Source organism: Pelophylax lessonae (assembly GCF_965119305.1).
Source record: "Pelophylax lessonae genome assembly, chromosome: 1".
Lineage (NCBI taxonomy): Eukaryota > Metazoa > Chordata > Amphibia > Anura > Ranidae > Pelophylax > Pelophylax lessonae.
In genome coordinates, this window is record NC_138768.1 from 638,048,049 (window position 1) to 638,061,086 (window position 13,038).

Consider the following 13,038-nt stretch of genomic DNA (forward strand, 5'->3'; position numbering starts at 1 on the left):
ATTGTGTTCACTGTACCCCCAAAGATTGTGTTCACTGCACCCCAAAAGGATTGTCTTCTCTGCACCCCACAAAGATTGTGTTCACTGTACCCCACAAAGGTTTTGTTCACTGCACCCCACAAAGATTGTGTTCACTGTACCCCACAAAGGTTTTGTTCACTGCACCCCACAAAGATTGTGTTCACTGTACCCCACAAAGATTGTGTTCACTGTACCCCACAAAGGTTTTGTTCACTGCACCCCACAAAGATTGTGTTCACTGTACCCCTCAAAGGTTGTGTTCACTGCACCCCACAAAGATTGTGTTCACTGCACCCCACAAAGATTGTGTTCACTGTACCCCACAAAGGTTTTGTTCACTGCACCCCACAAAGGTTTTGTTCACTGCACCCCACAAAGATTGTGTTCACTGTACCCCACAAAGATTGTGTTCACTGCACTCCAAAAGGATTGTCTTCACTGCACCCCACAAAGATTGTGTTCACTGTACCCCACAAAGGTTTTGTTCACTGCACCCCACAAAGATTGTGTTCACTGTACCCCCCAAAGATTTTGTTCACTGCCCCCACAAGGATTGTCTTCACTGCACCCCACAAGGATAGTCTTCACTGCACCCCACAAAGATTGTGTTCACTGTACCCCACAAAGATTGTGTTCACTGTACCCCACAAAGATTGTGTTCACTGCACCCCACAAAGATTGTGTTCACTGTACCCCCCAAAGATTTTGTTCACTGCACCCCACAAGGATTGTCTTCACTGCACCCCACAAGGATTGTCTTCACTGCACCCCACAAGGATTGTCTTCACTGCACCCCACAAAGATTGTGTTCACTGTACCCCACAAAGATTTTGTTCACTGCACCCCACAAAGATTGTGTTCACTGTATCCCACAAAGATTTTGTTCACTGCACTCCAAAAGGATTGTCTTCACTGCACCCCACAAAGATTGTGTTCACTGTACCCCACAAAGGTTTTGTTCACTGCACCCCACAAAGATTGTGTTCACTGTACCCCACAAAGGTTTTGTTCACTGCACCCCACAAAGATTGTGTTCACTGTACCCCACAAAGATTGTGTTCACTGTACCCCACAAAGGTTTTGTTCACTGCACCCCACAAAGATTGTGTTCACTGTACCCCACAAAGGTTGTGTTCACTGCACCCCACAAAGGTTTTGTTCACTGCACCCCACAAAGATTGTGTTCACTGCACCCCACAAAGATTGTGTTCACTGTACCCCACAAAGGTTTTGTTCACTGCACCCCACAAAGATTGTGTTCACTGTACCCCACAAAGATTGTGTTCACTGCACTCCAAAAGGATTGTCTTCACTGCACCCCACAAAGATTGTGTTCACTGTACCCCACAAAGGTTTTGTTCACTGCACCCCACAAAGATTGTGTTCACTGTACCCCACAAAGGTATTGTTCACTGCACCCCACAAAGATTGTGTTCACTGTACCCCCCAAAGATTTTGTTCACTGCACCCCACAAGGATTGTCTTCACTGCACCCCACAAGGATTGTCTTCACTGCACCCCACAAAGATTGTGTTCACTGTACCCCACAAAGATTTTGTTCACTGCACTCCAAAAGGATTGTCTTCACTGCACCCCACAAAGATTGTGTTCACTGTACCCCACAAAGGTTTTGTTCACTGCACCCCACAAAGATTGTGTTCACTGTACCCCACAAAGGTTTTGTTCACTGCACCCCACAAAGATTGTGTTCACCGTACCCCACAAAGATTGTGTTCACTGTACCCCACAAAGGTTTTGTTCACTGCACCCCACAAAGATTGTGTTCACTGTACCCCACAAAGGTTGTGTTCACTGCACCCCACAAAGGTTTTGTTCACTGCACCCCACAAAGATTGTGTTCACTGCACCCCACAAAGATTGTGTTCACTGTACCCCACAAAGGTTTTGTTCACTGCACCCCACAAAGATTGTGTTCACTGTACCCCACAAAGATTGTGTTCACTGCACTCCAAAAGGATTGTCTTCACTGCACCCCACAAAGATTGTGTTCACTGTACCCCACAAAGGTTTTGTTCACTGCATCCCACAAAGATTGTGTTCACTGTACCCCACAAAGGTTTTGTTCACTGCACCCCACAAAGATTGTGTTCACTGTACCCCCCAAAGATTTTGTTCACTGCACCCCACAAGGATTGTCTTCACTGCACCCCACAAGGATTGTCTTCACTGCACCCCGCAAAGATTGTGTTCACTGCACCCCACAAAGGTTTTGTTCACTGCACCCCACAAAGATTGTGTTCACTGTACCCCCCCAAAGATTTTGTTCACTGCACCCCACAAGGATTGTCTTCTCTGCACCCCACAAAGATTGTGTTCACTGTACCCCCCAAAGATTTTGTTCACTGCACCCCACAAGGATTGTCTTCACTGCACCCCACAAGGATTGTCTTCACTGCACCCCACAAAGATTGTGTTCACTGTACCCCCACAAAGGTTTTGTTCACTGCACCCCACAAAGATTTTGTTCACTGCACTCCAAAAGGATTGTGTTCACTGCAGCCCAAAAAGATTGTGTTCACTGCAGCCCACACACAGAAAAATGGATGTGGATCACTGACACCTGCCTATCTCCTATTCCACACCACACAGCAATATCGATTGTAGTTTGTAGAACACACTTTCCCTAAAATTCAGCAGACTCTGTCCCTAACAGGATTGAGAAGAGATCGTAGATCAGGAGAACTAAGTGCAGACCCCACCCCACACAGCAATATCGATTGTAGTTTGTAGAACACACTGACCCTATAATTCAGCAGACTCTATCCCTAAAATGCCTACAACTCGCCCTGCCTAAACACTCCGACCTGTCCCTCAATTCTATCCGGACACAAATGGTTTTTTCCTGCCTATCTTTCCCTAATCAGCAGCCAGCACGTTGATGTGTGCTCTGTCCCTGATCTAAGCAGCATAATGACGCCGCTGCGGCTGCCTCGAACTTATAAAGACTTGGTCACATGCTTCAGACGGCCAATCACAGCTACTGAGACATTTGCAGGCATGGCTGGGATGGCTTAAGGCACACCAGTTAAACGATTGTTGATTGGCTGTTGAAAGCCCGCCATGAAAAGAGCGCCAAAGCATGCAAAACCCGGAAATAAAACGACCGAACACGGATTTTTACCCGAATATACAGTAAAGTGTCCGTGTTCGTGTAACAAAAATCCAATTATTCGGTACGAACACGAATAATACAGTCCGTGTTCGCTCAACACTACAAAGGAAGCATTGGTAAGAATGAATATGCTTATAGTTTTTCCCAAAGCAAGTTTTCTATAATTTTGCACAGCTCCAAATTTTTACCCAAAACTATAACTGACAGATTTTTCTACTAAACCAACTAAAATGCATCATAAAATTATGTTTTTTGTTTTCTTAATATGGTTGCAAAAGTGTTTTCATTATTTATTTCTTTTTTTTAGCCATCTTTGTCCCATTTGGAAACATTTCCTTTTTATGTCCTGTCTTGTGAACATAACAGAAGGGGGAGAAGGGAAAAAGTGAAAAAAAACCTCTCTTAGACAGGTGTACAAGGGTTGTATTATTTTTTTTTGATACATTGCAATGTTTTTTGTCCTGCAAAACTGCATGTACATGTACAAAACTGCATGTACATTCATTCTGTGTGAATGGGGAAAAATGAAATTTTATAATTGCTACAAATGTTTTTAAAAAAAAAAAATTGTGAATCGGGAACATATGACCACTGGATGGAGCTGACAATCATAGTACTGTTTATAAGCATTTATTTTCTATTGTTATCATTTTCTCTGACTAGTGGCCATCCTGATTCACGATATTCTTTATGAACAACATTTGACTCAGAAAAAAGATAGATTAGTAAAATTTAATTTTGCCCTCATTCACACAAAACAAATTTACATGTAGTTTTGCAGGATGAATAGACATTGGAAAATATACTTTTTTTTCCTGTTCTGGTAACCACTAAAATCTGGATTTTTCTCCCACTTTCAGTCTCACTTACAAAACCCCTTAGGAAATATAGGTAGAGCGGAATTAATCTGTCCAACAGGAACACATAGAACCACTAAAACATATAAGGGTTGCTTACCCTTCTCTTCTCTGGCCAAACTTATGAAAAAAAAAAATAGTTGGTTTTAGATACATTTTAAACATGAAGCAGAAGCTTCATATCGCTATATGATATTGCTTAATGAGCACTCTGAAACACTGAAGCAAGATAACAAGTCTAGGAAATGATTGATTTAGCTCCTGGGCTTATTGCTGAACCATGGCTGTCACTGACAGCTAGTGGAATCAGCAGTAACCTCTGTCAGGACGTGCCAGAGTCATTAAGACCTGACATTGTATTAAAAGAGTTCTCTGACAAATATGTATAATCCCATCTCCATTGTAATATGACAATTGTGACTCAAATGGTAAAGAAGATTCTCAGTTCCCCCACCAAAAAAAAAAAAAAATTAAAGTCAACAGCTACAAATACTGTAGCTGCTGACTTTTAATAAAAGGACATTTACCTATACAGGGATCCAGTGTTGCCCTCACCCAAGTCCCTTTTTTGCCGTTCTTGGGGACCCTGGCACTGGCATGTTTACTAATGGAAGCCAGCTGTGACTCCTTGCAGCTTCACAGCCAGCTTTCCACTGTGCAATTGTGAGTCGTGCTGTGCTTTGTTTATGGTCCTGGAGCCTTCTGGGGCCTGTGATGTGTGCCAGAAGGGTACGGGCAAAGGGTGGGGGAGCTGAATTTCAAAAACCTAGTACCCCGCCCCCCCCCCAAAATTGATAGACGATGAGGGAAGGAGAAGGAGAGTGGAATATCCCCTTTTGGGTGAAGTTCTGCTTTAGGGAGCAAGAGTACTGTATAACGACATTCAACCAAATGAACGATAAACTAGAATTACAATGAAAGAGAAGAAATGCAGTAATGGCGGCATTCTGTCAAATATTGTTTATTACTTAATGACTTATTCTGTGAAGATGTACAGTATATAGGGTGATAAAGATGTGTAAAGCAGGTACCTTTGGCAACCAGATGATTAACGATTAATTGCTAAAGGTTACTGCAGTGCTCTGCACTTGTTTGCGGAATAAACCTGACTGAGTTATGTGCTTTGTCAATAGAACCTGATATTTACTTATTGCTTAGTGATGCACAATAACATCTAGAATGCAAATAGGTAGATCACATTTATGTAGGCGGCATAACACAGCCTCTAATCTGACATTTTAGTGATATGTGACAAGTTACATCAAGCTCACAGGTTGAAACCTTCTTTGAGAAATATCTGGATTCGGGCAGGTGTGAAAGCAACACGCATTGTATAATTCCTTTATTTATTAGATACTTCGGACCTCACTAGAAGAACCAAATGATTGTCATTATGCTAAGGGTTATCAGTGCTTAACACTTAAATCAGTTAACACTCAAGTACGCCAGACAGTGCAATAATCGGGCAATTTAATAAGTGTCTGAATCCCAGCACTTATCAGAAACACCCCTTAGTAGCTGCCATATTCTTATCGCGCTAGCTATAAAGAAAAATAACACATTTTTATTCTGCTAAATTAATTAGAGATGTCTTACAGCATACTAGAAGCTTTGAATAAATGCATATTAAGTACAGACATCAAACTAAAGATGAAACATGCTTCTGAAGAATACTAAATTCAATTTTTGAAAGCCATAAGTTAGACCGCAAGAAAGCAAAGTATGCAGTTTCCTATAGCAAATTTTAGTCTAGATTTTAAATGGAATTTGAGCCAGAGATGTTTGGAGAGGGTTTAGAGCCTCTGTCTGGATTTTTTTTTTTTCTGAATTCATCAGTGGACATTTGCTCACTTTCTGTTAAACAAATCAAATACAATTTGTTTGCTTAGCATAAGAAACATGAGTGTAATTAGGGCACCATCCTGAAGAACAATATAAAGGACAAACATTTTGGTATGTAAAATCTAGCAATATTTTGTTGATTTTACCTGATTTAAAATAGGATATCTGATGCCGTTTGCATGCTTGGCATCATTACGACGACTTTCTATGTGCGGGCACGCTGATATCAGATGCCATATTGCCCGCATGTTCTGGAGTGTGGATGGTGGGACTTAGTTCCCATTGGCTGTGGGCCAATATGGTGCTGGGAGGGGCCAGGTTTCCCTCTGGGAATAAATTGAATGGGCCAATTGAGAGCTTTTCTTTTCCTTTGAGATCATGATCTGTTTCATTGGAAAATCATCACTCACCTTTGCAAACACTAGGTAATTTTTTGTCTCTGGTGGCAAGTTCCCTGGCTCACACCACACATTTATATTTTTGTGTTCAACCAGTACTCAAATCGGGGTTTTGGACTTTGTTTTCCCTGCTATTGCACATTTTTTACATTTCAAGTTTTCATTTTCAACACACATTTAGTATATTAACCTCACTTCTAACACATTGAGATAATTTCTTCTCTATATTGACATTACCTGGAGGTACTTAGTACACTTTGAATTTCTTTTCACCCTTTCCCCTTTTTTTCAGGTTGGTTTTTGGTACTTTGGTATTTTTTTTTTACCACAGTCCTAAACTCTCTTTTGCCACCTCATTAGTTTTCTCATTGGGTGTCTTGGTCCCCTTCCACTTTTACCATGTCAGACAGTGAGCAGCAGTCACCATATGGAAATGCTATGGTTTATCATGTTCCAAGCTGGTTTGGAAGTCCCTTTTTAGAACATCAATATGTAGGGTGGTGGCACTCCCCCGCCTTTCTAGTGCTTTAATACAATTTATATATCTGTTTTTTAGTATAGAGTTCTGTTGTTGGAGGCGTCTACTCCTGAAGAAGTGAAAGTATTCACGAAACACATCAAGTTACAAGATGCATTCCTCTCCCATACTGCAATCATCTTGGTTATGTAAAGCATGTACTTGAAAATATACCGGGTTAATGTACAGTACCGTTATTTGGGGTCACTTAGAAATGTCCTTATTTTTGAAAGAAAAGCAATGAAGAGAACATTAAATAATCAGAAATACAGTCTAGACATTGTTAATGTGGTAAATGACTATTCTTTCTGGAAACGGCTGATTTTTAATGGATTATCTACATAGGTGTACACAGATCCATTTCCAGTAACCAGCACTCCTGTGTTTTAATGGTACATTGTGTTAGCTAATTGTGTTAAAAGGCTAATTGATGATTACAAAACCCTTCTGCATTTATTTTAGCACAGCTGAAAACTGTTGTGCTCATTAGAGAAGCTTTAAAACTAGCCTTCCTTTAAGCTAGTTTAGGATCTGGAGCATCAGCATTTGTGGGTTTGAATATACTCTCAAAATGACCAGAAAAAGAGAACTTTCTTCTGAAACTTGACAGTCTATTCTTGTTCTGAGAAATGAAGGCAATTCCATGCCAGAAATTGTAAAGACACTGAAGATTTCCTACAACGGTGTGTACTACTTACCTTCAGAGAACAGCATAAACAGGCTCTAACCAGAATAGAAAGAGAAGTGGTGCACAACTAAGCAAGAGGACAAGTACATTAGAGTCTTTAGTTTGAGAAATATAGACCTCACAGGTCCTCAACTGGCAGCTTCATTAAATGGTACCCACAAAATGCCAGTTTCAACATTCACAGTGAAGAGGCGACTCCGGGATGCTGGCCTTGCAGGCAGATTGGCAAAGAAAAAGCCATATCTGAGACTGGCCAATAAAAGAAAAAGATTAAGATGGGCAAAAGAACACATACATTGGACAGAAGAAGATTGGAAAAAGTGTTATGGACAGACGAATCTAAGTTTGAGGTGTTTGGATCACACAGAAGAAGATTTGTGAGATGCAGAACAAGTGAACAGATGCTGGAGGAATGCCTGATGCCATCTGTCAAGCATGGTGGAGGTAATGTGATGGTCCGCTGCTGCTTTGGTGCTGGTAAATTGGGAGATTTGTACAAGGTAAAAGGGTTTTTTGATTTAGGGAAAGCCAACACTCCATTTTGCAACTCCATGCCATACCCTGTGGACAGCGCTTGATTGGAGCCAATTTCCTCCTGCAACAGGGCAATGACCCAAAGCACACCTCCAAACTATGCAAGAACTATTTGGGGAAGAAGCAGTCAGCTAGTATTTTGTCTGTAATGGAGTGGCCAGCACAGTCACCAGATCTAAACCCTATTGAGCTGTTGTGGGTACGTATGAAGTGCTCATCAAGCCAATTCAACTTGTGAAAGGTGCTTCAGGAAGCATGGGGTGAAAATTCTTCAGATTACTTCAACAAATTGACAGCTAGAATGCCAAAGGTCTGCAAAGCTGTAACTGCTGCAAATGGAGAATTATTTGATGAAAGCAAAGTTTAAAGGACAAAATTATTATTTTAAATAAAAATCATTATTTCTAACCTTATCAATGTCTTGACTATATTTTCTATTCATTTTGCCACTCATTTGATGAATAAAAGTGTGAGTTTTCATGGAAAACATGAAATTGCCTGGGTGACCCCAAACTTTTGACGGTAGTGTACATTATATATTGTTACATTTAACAAATTGGCTTGATATGCCAAACATTTTGTATGTGTACTTTGTACATTTATCTGTCAAATCCTTGTACAACAAATTGATCTTTTATGACTTTTTTATTATGTCGCATTTAAAGTCCCATGGGTCAATATTGGTTGTGTGTATAAAATAGGACCATAGTTCAAGCAGAAAAAACAATGCAATTTAACACACAGATCAGATCCCCCACCCCCAACTCCCAGGAAAAAGCTAAATAAAAGTAAATCAAACCTCTGCATTGCCCATTCCGGTTTACTTTAACCCCACCATCCAAAGCAATATATGCTTTAATTCTCTTACCCACTGCTCCTTGCATGGGATCATATTGAGTAAATCAGTGCTTTCTCACTGTCCAATGCTAGCTATAGCTCTAATAACTCATAGAATACTTGGTGCTTTACTTTCACTCTCTACAGCTGAAAGTTGTAATAGAGCTGCAAAGGGAAGGAAATTATATGCTGCTGGGAGGTCTGCGAAAAAATTGAACCCGCTGGTGAACCTTGGTAAAGCACAGACTCGTTTTAAGCTATGATGGCCATTATTTGTCATCAGTTTATTTGTTTTCAACAACAAGAGCCAATGATATCTGTGTTACAGTGTAGTGAGCCCATTTGGTAAGAAAGCAGAGTCTCCTCTTTTTAAAGATATGAGGTTGTCACCCATTCTGGACAAAAATATTTGGATCAGATAATACTCATCTTATTTCGTATCCCATTGTATCTACTCCCACACATAAGGTTATATTCAGAGACCTCAGGCCAATCGCTAGAGTAAGTTGATGAGATAATGTACAGACAGTGCATAAAAGTCTATACAAGTCTACCATTGCAGCCACAGTTGGGGCTTCAGGCACAGTAGGTCTCTGCCTACAGTATTAGCTGCATATCTTTTCCCTAGTATCAGTCATCTTTTAAAAGTTTAATTACACATTATTTTAGAATTATAAGTTAGGTAAGGACCAATAAAACAAGAAAATAGTCTGTGTAAAAGAGGTAATTCTAATAAAGTTGTATTGCTTTGGGCACCAAAGGTTGCGTACTTTGGCCCAGGCACAGTACTTCAGTTAGCATAAGAATATTAGAACATTAGAGTTAAAGAGCATTCACCAATAGAGAAAACAGCCTAACACTATAGAACGTTTCACCAACGGGGGAAACCTCAGCACTGTATACATTCTACGGAGATTCCAGTGAGAACAGCTGAGTTAATGGGTGTTTGGCTGAACGAATCTTCAGGCATAGAGTGATGTGAAATATATAGCAGTAGTATTACTACCACTGCTAAATGTGACAGCTTCCTGCTCAGGGCTCATAGTTGTTAGGGAGCCAGCATCCTAATAAACAGTAGGACATTATTTTTATTTTCTAAGCTAGGTTAGGACTAGTGAAACAAGATAATGTCCTGTGTAAAAGAGGTGGTTCTAGGAAAGTTGTATTGCTTTGGGCACCAAAGGTTGTGTGCCTTTAGGCTCCAATGATGTAAACCCAGCCCTGGCACAGCACTGCAATAAGCTCAGACAGAGGTGGTGTGCAAAGCCACCATACTGAGGTGCTAGAAACAAGTCTTTGGTCTGAGGTCTGTTTTATTCCTTGTAAATGTTGGGCAGAGCAGTGGGCCCTTCATAAATGTTTTATACAACATTTATGGGGCAGATGTATAAATTGCTAGACAGCAGAGGAGCAGGATCACATCAGGGATATATTTGCAGAGGTAAATATAACTTTGCAAGCTGACATCCACTACTATCCTTCATTCAAAACCGATTTTATAGTTTTGACTTACTTTCTTTAGAATCTACAGTTAGAAACCTTTAGATAAATCCAGCTTTCAGTTCACTTTAAATAGTTCATTTGGGCCAAGCTGACCCAAACAAACTATTTCCAATAGACACTGATGCAGCTACTGTAGCCTTTCATTTTTATCAGTAAAGAAAAGGCTTCCTCTGATTGGTCGAGTTGGAAATCATGATGTCATCTGCCCACCTCTCCACCATGGCCAATCAGTGGAAGCCTTGTATTCACTGATAATAGGAGACTTCTACAGAATAGAGGAAAATCACTGAGGCCAGAGGCCCAGATAAACTATTTAAAGAGATGTGAAAGCTGGCATTCAGCTTTAGGATATTACATTGATCAATACAAACCTACATGTTTCCAGGCTCTTACAGTGTTGAAATACGTATTCACATTTTGGTCACATATTGTTTACTTTTTTTCAAGTGGTGGAAGCATTTTTCCTAAACCATGAAAAGGAGCAGTATCTTGAAGTTGAACTTGGCCCGTAAGTATAAACGCGTGTGTGTGTGTATTTACAATATGTGTGTTTGTTTCTATTGAGATATATATATATATATATATATATATATATATATATATACAGTATCTCACAAAAGTGAGTACACTCCTCAAATATTTTATTATATGTTTTCATGTGACAACACTGAAGAAAAGACATTTTGCTACAATGTAAAGTAGTGAGTGTACAGCTTTGTATAACAGTGTAAATTTGCTGTCCCCTCAAAATACCTCAACACACAGCCATTAATGTCTTAACCGATGGCAACAAAAGTGAGTACACCCCTAAGGTAAAATGTCCAAGTTGGGCCCAAAGTGTCAATATTTTGTGTGGCCACCATTATTTTCCAGCACTGCCTTAACCCTCTTGGGCACGGAGTTCACCAGAGCTTCACAGATTGCCACTGGAATCCTCTTCCACTTCTCCATGATGACATCACAGAGCTGGTGGATGTTAGAGACCTTGTGCTCCTCCACCTTCTGTTTAAGGATGCCCCACAGATGCTCAATAGGGTTTAAGCCTGGAGACATGCTTGGCCAGTCCATCACCTTTACCCTCAGACTCTTTAGCAAGGCAGTGGTCGTCTTGGAGGTATGTTTGGGGTTGTTATCATGTTGGAATACTGCCCAGTGGCCCAGTCTATGAAGGGACGGGATCATGCTCTGCTTCAGTATGTCACAGTACATGTTGGCATTCATGGTTCCCTCAATGAACTGTTGCTCCCCAGTGCCGGCAGCACTCATGCAGCCTCAGACCATCTCACTCCCACCACCATGCTTGACTGTAGGCAAGACACACTTGTCTTTGTTCTCCTCACCTGGTTGCCACCACACACGCCTGACACCATCTGAACCAAATATGTTTATCTTGGTCTCATCAGACCACAGGACATGGTTCCAGTAATCCATGTCCTTAGTCTTCTTGTCTTCAGCAAACTGTTTGTGGGCTTTCTTGTGCATCATCTTTAGAAGAGGCTTCCTTCTGGGACGACAGCCATGCAGACTAATTTGATGCAGTGTGCGACTTATGGTCTGAGCACTTATAGGCTGACCCCCACCCCTTCAACCTCTGCACCATTGCTGGCAGCACTCATATGTCTATTTCCCAAAGACAACCTCTGGATATGATGCTGAGCATGTGCACACAACCTTTTTGGTCGACCATGGCGAGGTCTGTTCTGAGTGGAACCTGTCCTGTTAAACCGCTGTATGGTCTTGGCCACTATGCTGCAGCTCAGTTTGAGGGTCTTGGCAATCTTCTTATAGCCTAGGCCATCTTTACGTAGAGCAACAGTTCTTTTTTTCAGATCCTCAGAGAGTTCTTTGCCATGAGGTTCCATGTTAAACTTCCAGTGACCAGTATGAGAGAGTGAGAGCAATAACACCAAAATTTAACACACCTGCTCCCTATTCACACCTGAGACTTTGTAACACTAACGAGCACATTACACCAGGGAGGGAAAATGGCTAATTGGGCCCAATTCTGACATTTTAACTTGGGGGTGTGCTCACTTTTGATGTCAGCGGTTTATACATTAATGGCTGTGTGTTGAGTTATTTCGCGGAGACAGCAAATTTACACTGTTATACAAGCTATACACCCACTACTTTAAATTGTAGCAAAGTGTCATTTCTTCAGTGTTGTCACATGAAAAGATATAATAAAATAGTTACAAAAATGTGAGGGGTGTACTCACTTTTGTGAGATACTGTGTGTGTGTGTGTATATATATATATATATATATATATATATAATATATATACTGTAAACTTTTTTGCCTCTACCATTCTAGCTTGAAATGTGCAAAAAACAAATTGGGAGTAGCAGCTATATTCCAATTAACATGAATGTGACTGCCTGCACATCGATGCATAGAACACATGTGCATCCCATGCGGGAAAACTCAGTCCTCACACAAATTTACACTTTAGTACGCCCCTGTGAAGAAGGCTTAAAGGAGAAGTATAGGTATATAAGAAACAAACATATGTACTCACCTCCATGCTGCTGCATCGGTCTGATGCTGCAGCTGCCCCCGCTGGCTCAAAGGCTGAGAACTGAGCAATTAGATGACCACTGATTTTTTTTTTTTTCTTTTTAAAGCCCGTGGTGTGTGAAACACACTCAAAAGACTTACACCCGCTGCATAAAAAAGTGCACACACGCAAACGTGAACACACAAAAA

At 40.8% G+C, this 13,038-nt stretch overlaps 1 protein-coding gene across 1 annotated transcript in view; it reads left to right on the forward strand.

Moving 5' to 3' along the window:
• LOC309565413 (UPF0462 protein C4orf33 homolog) overlaps positions 1-13,038 on the forward strand; it is a gene marked incomplete at its 5' end in the record, with an annotated part of 101,120 nt that overhangs the window by 47,198 nt on the left and 40,884 nt on the right. Inside the window, one exon of the mRNA XM_082270362.1 lies at positions 10,778-10,838. Coding sequence (XP_082126488.1) covers positions 10,778-10,838 — 61 coding nt within the window. The remainder of the gene's footprint in view (positions 1-10,777; positions 10,839-13,038) is intronic.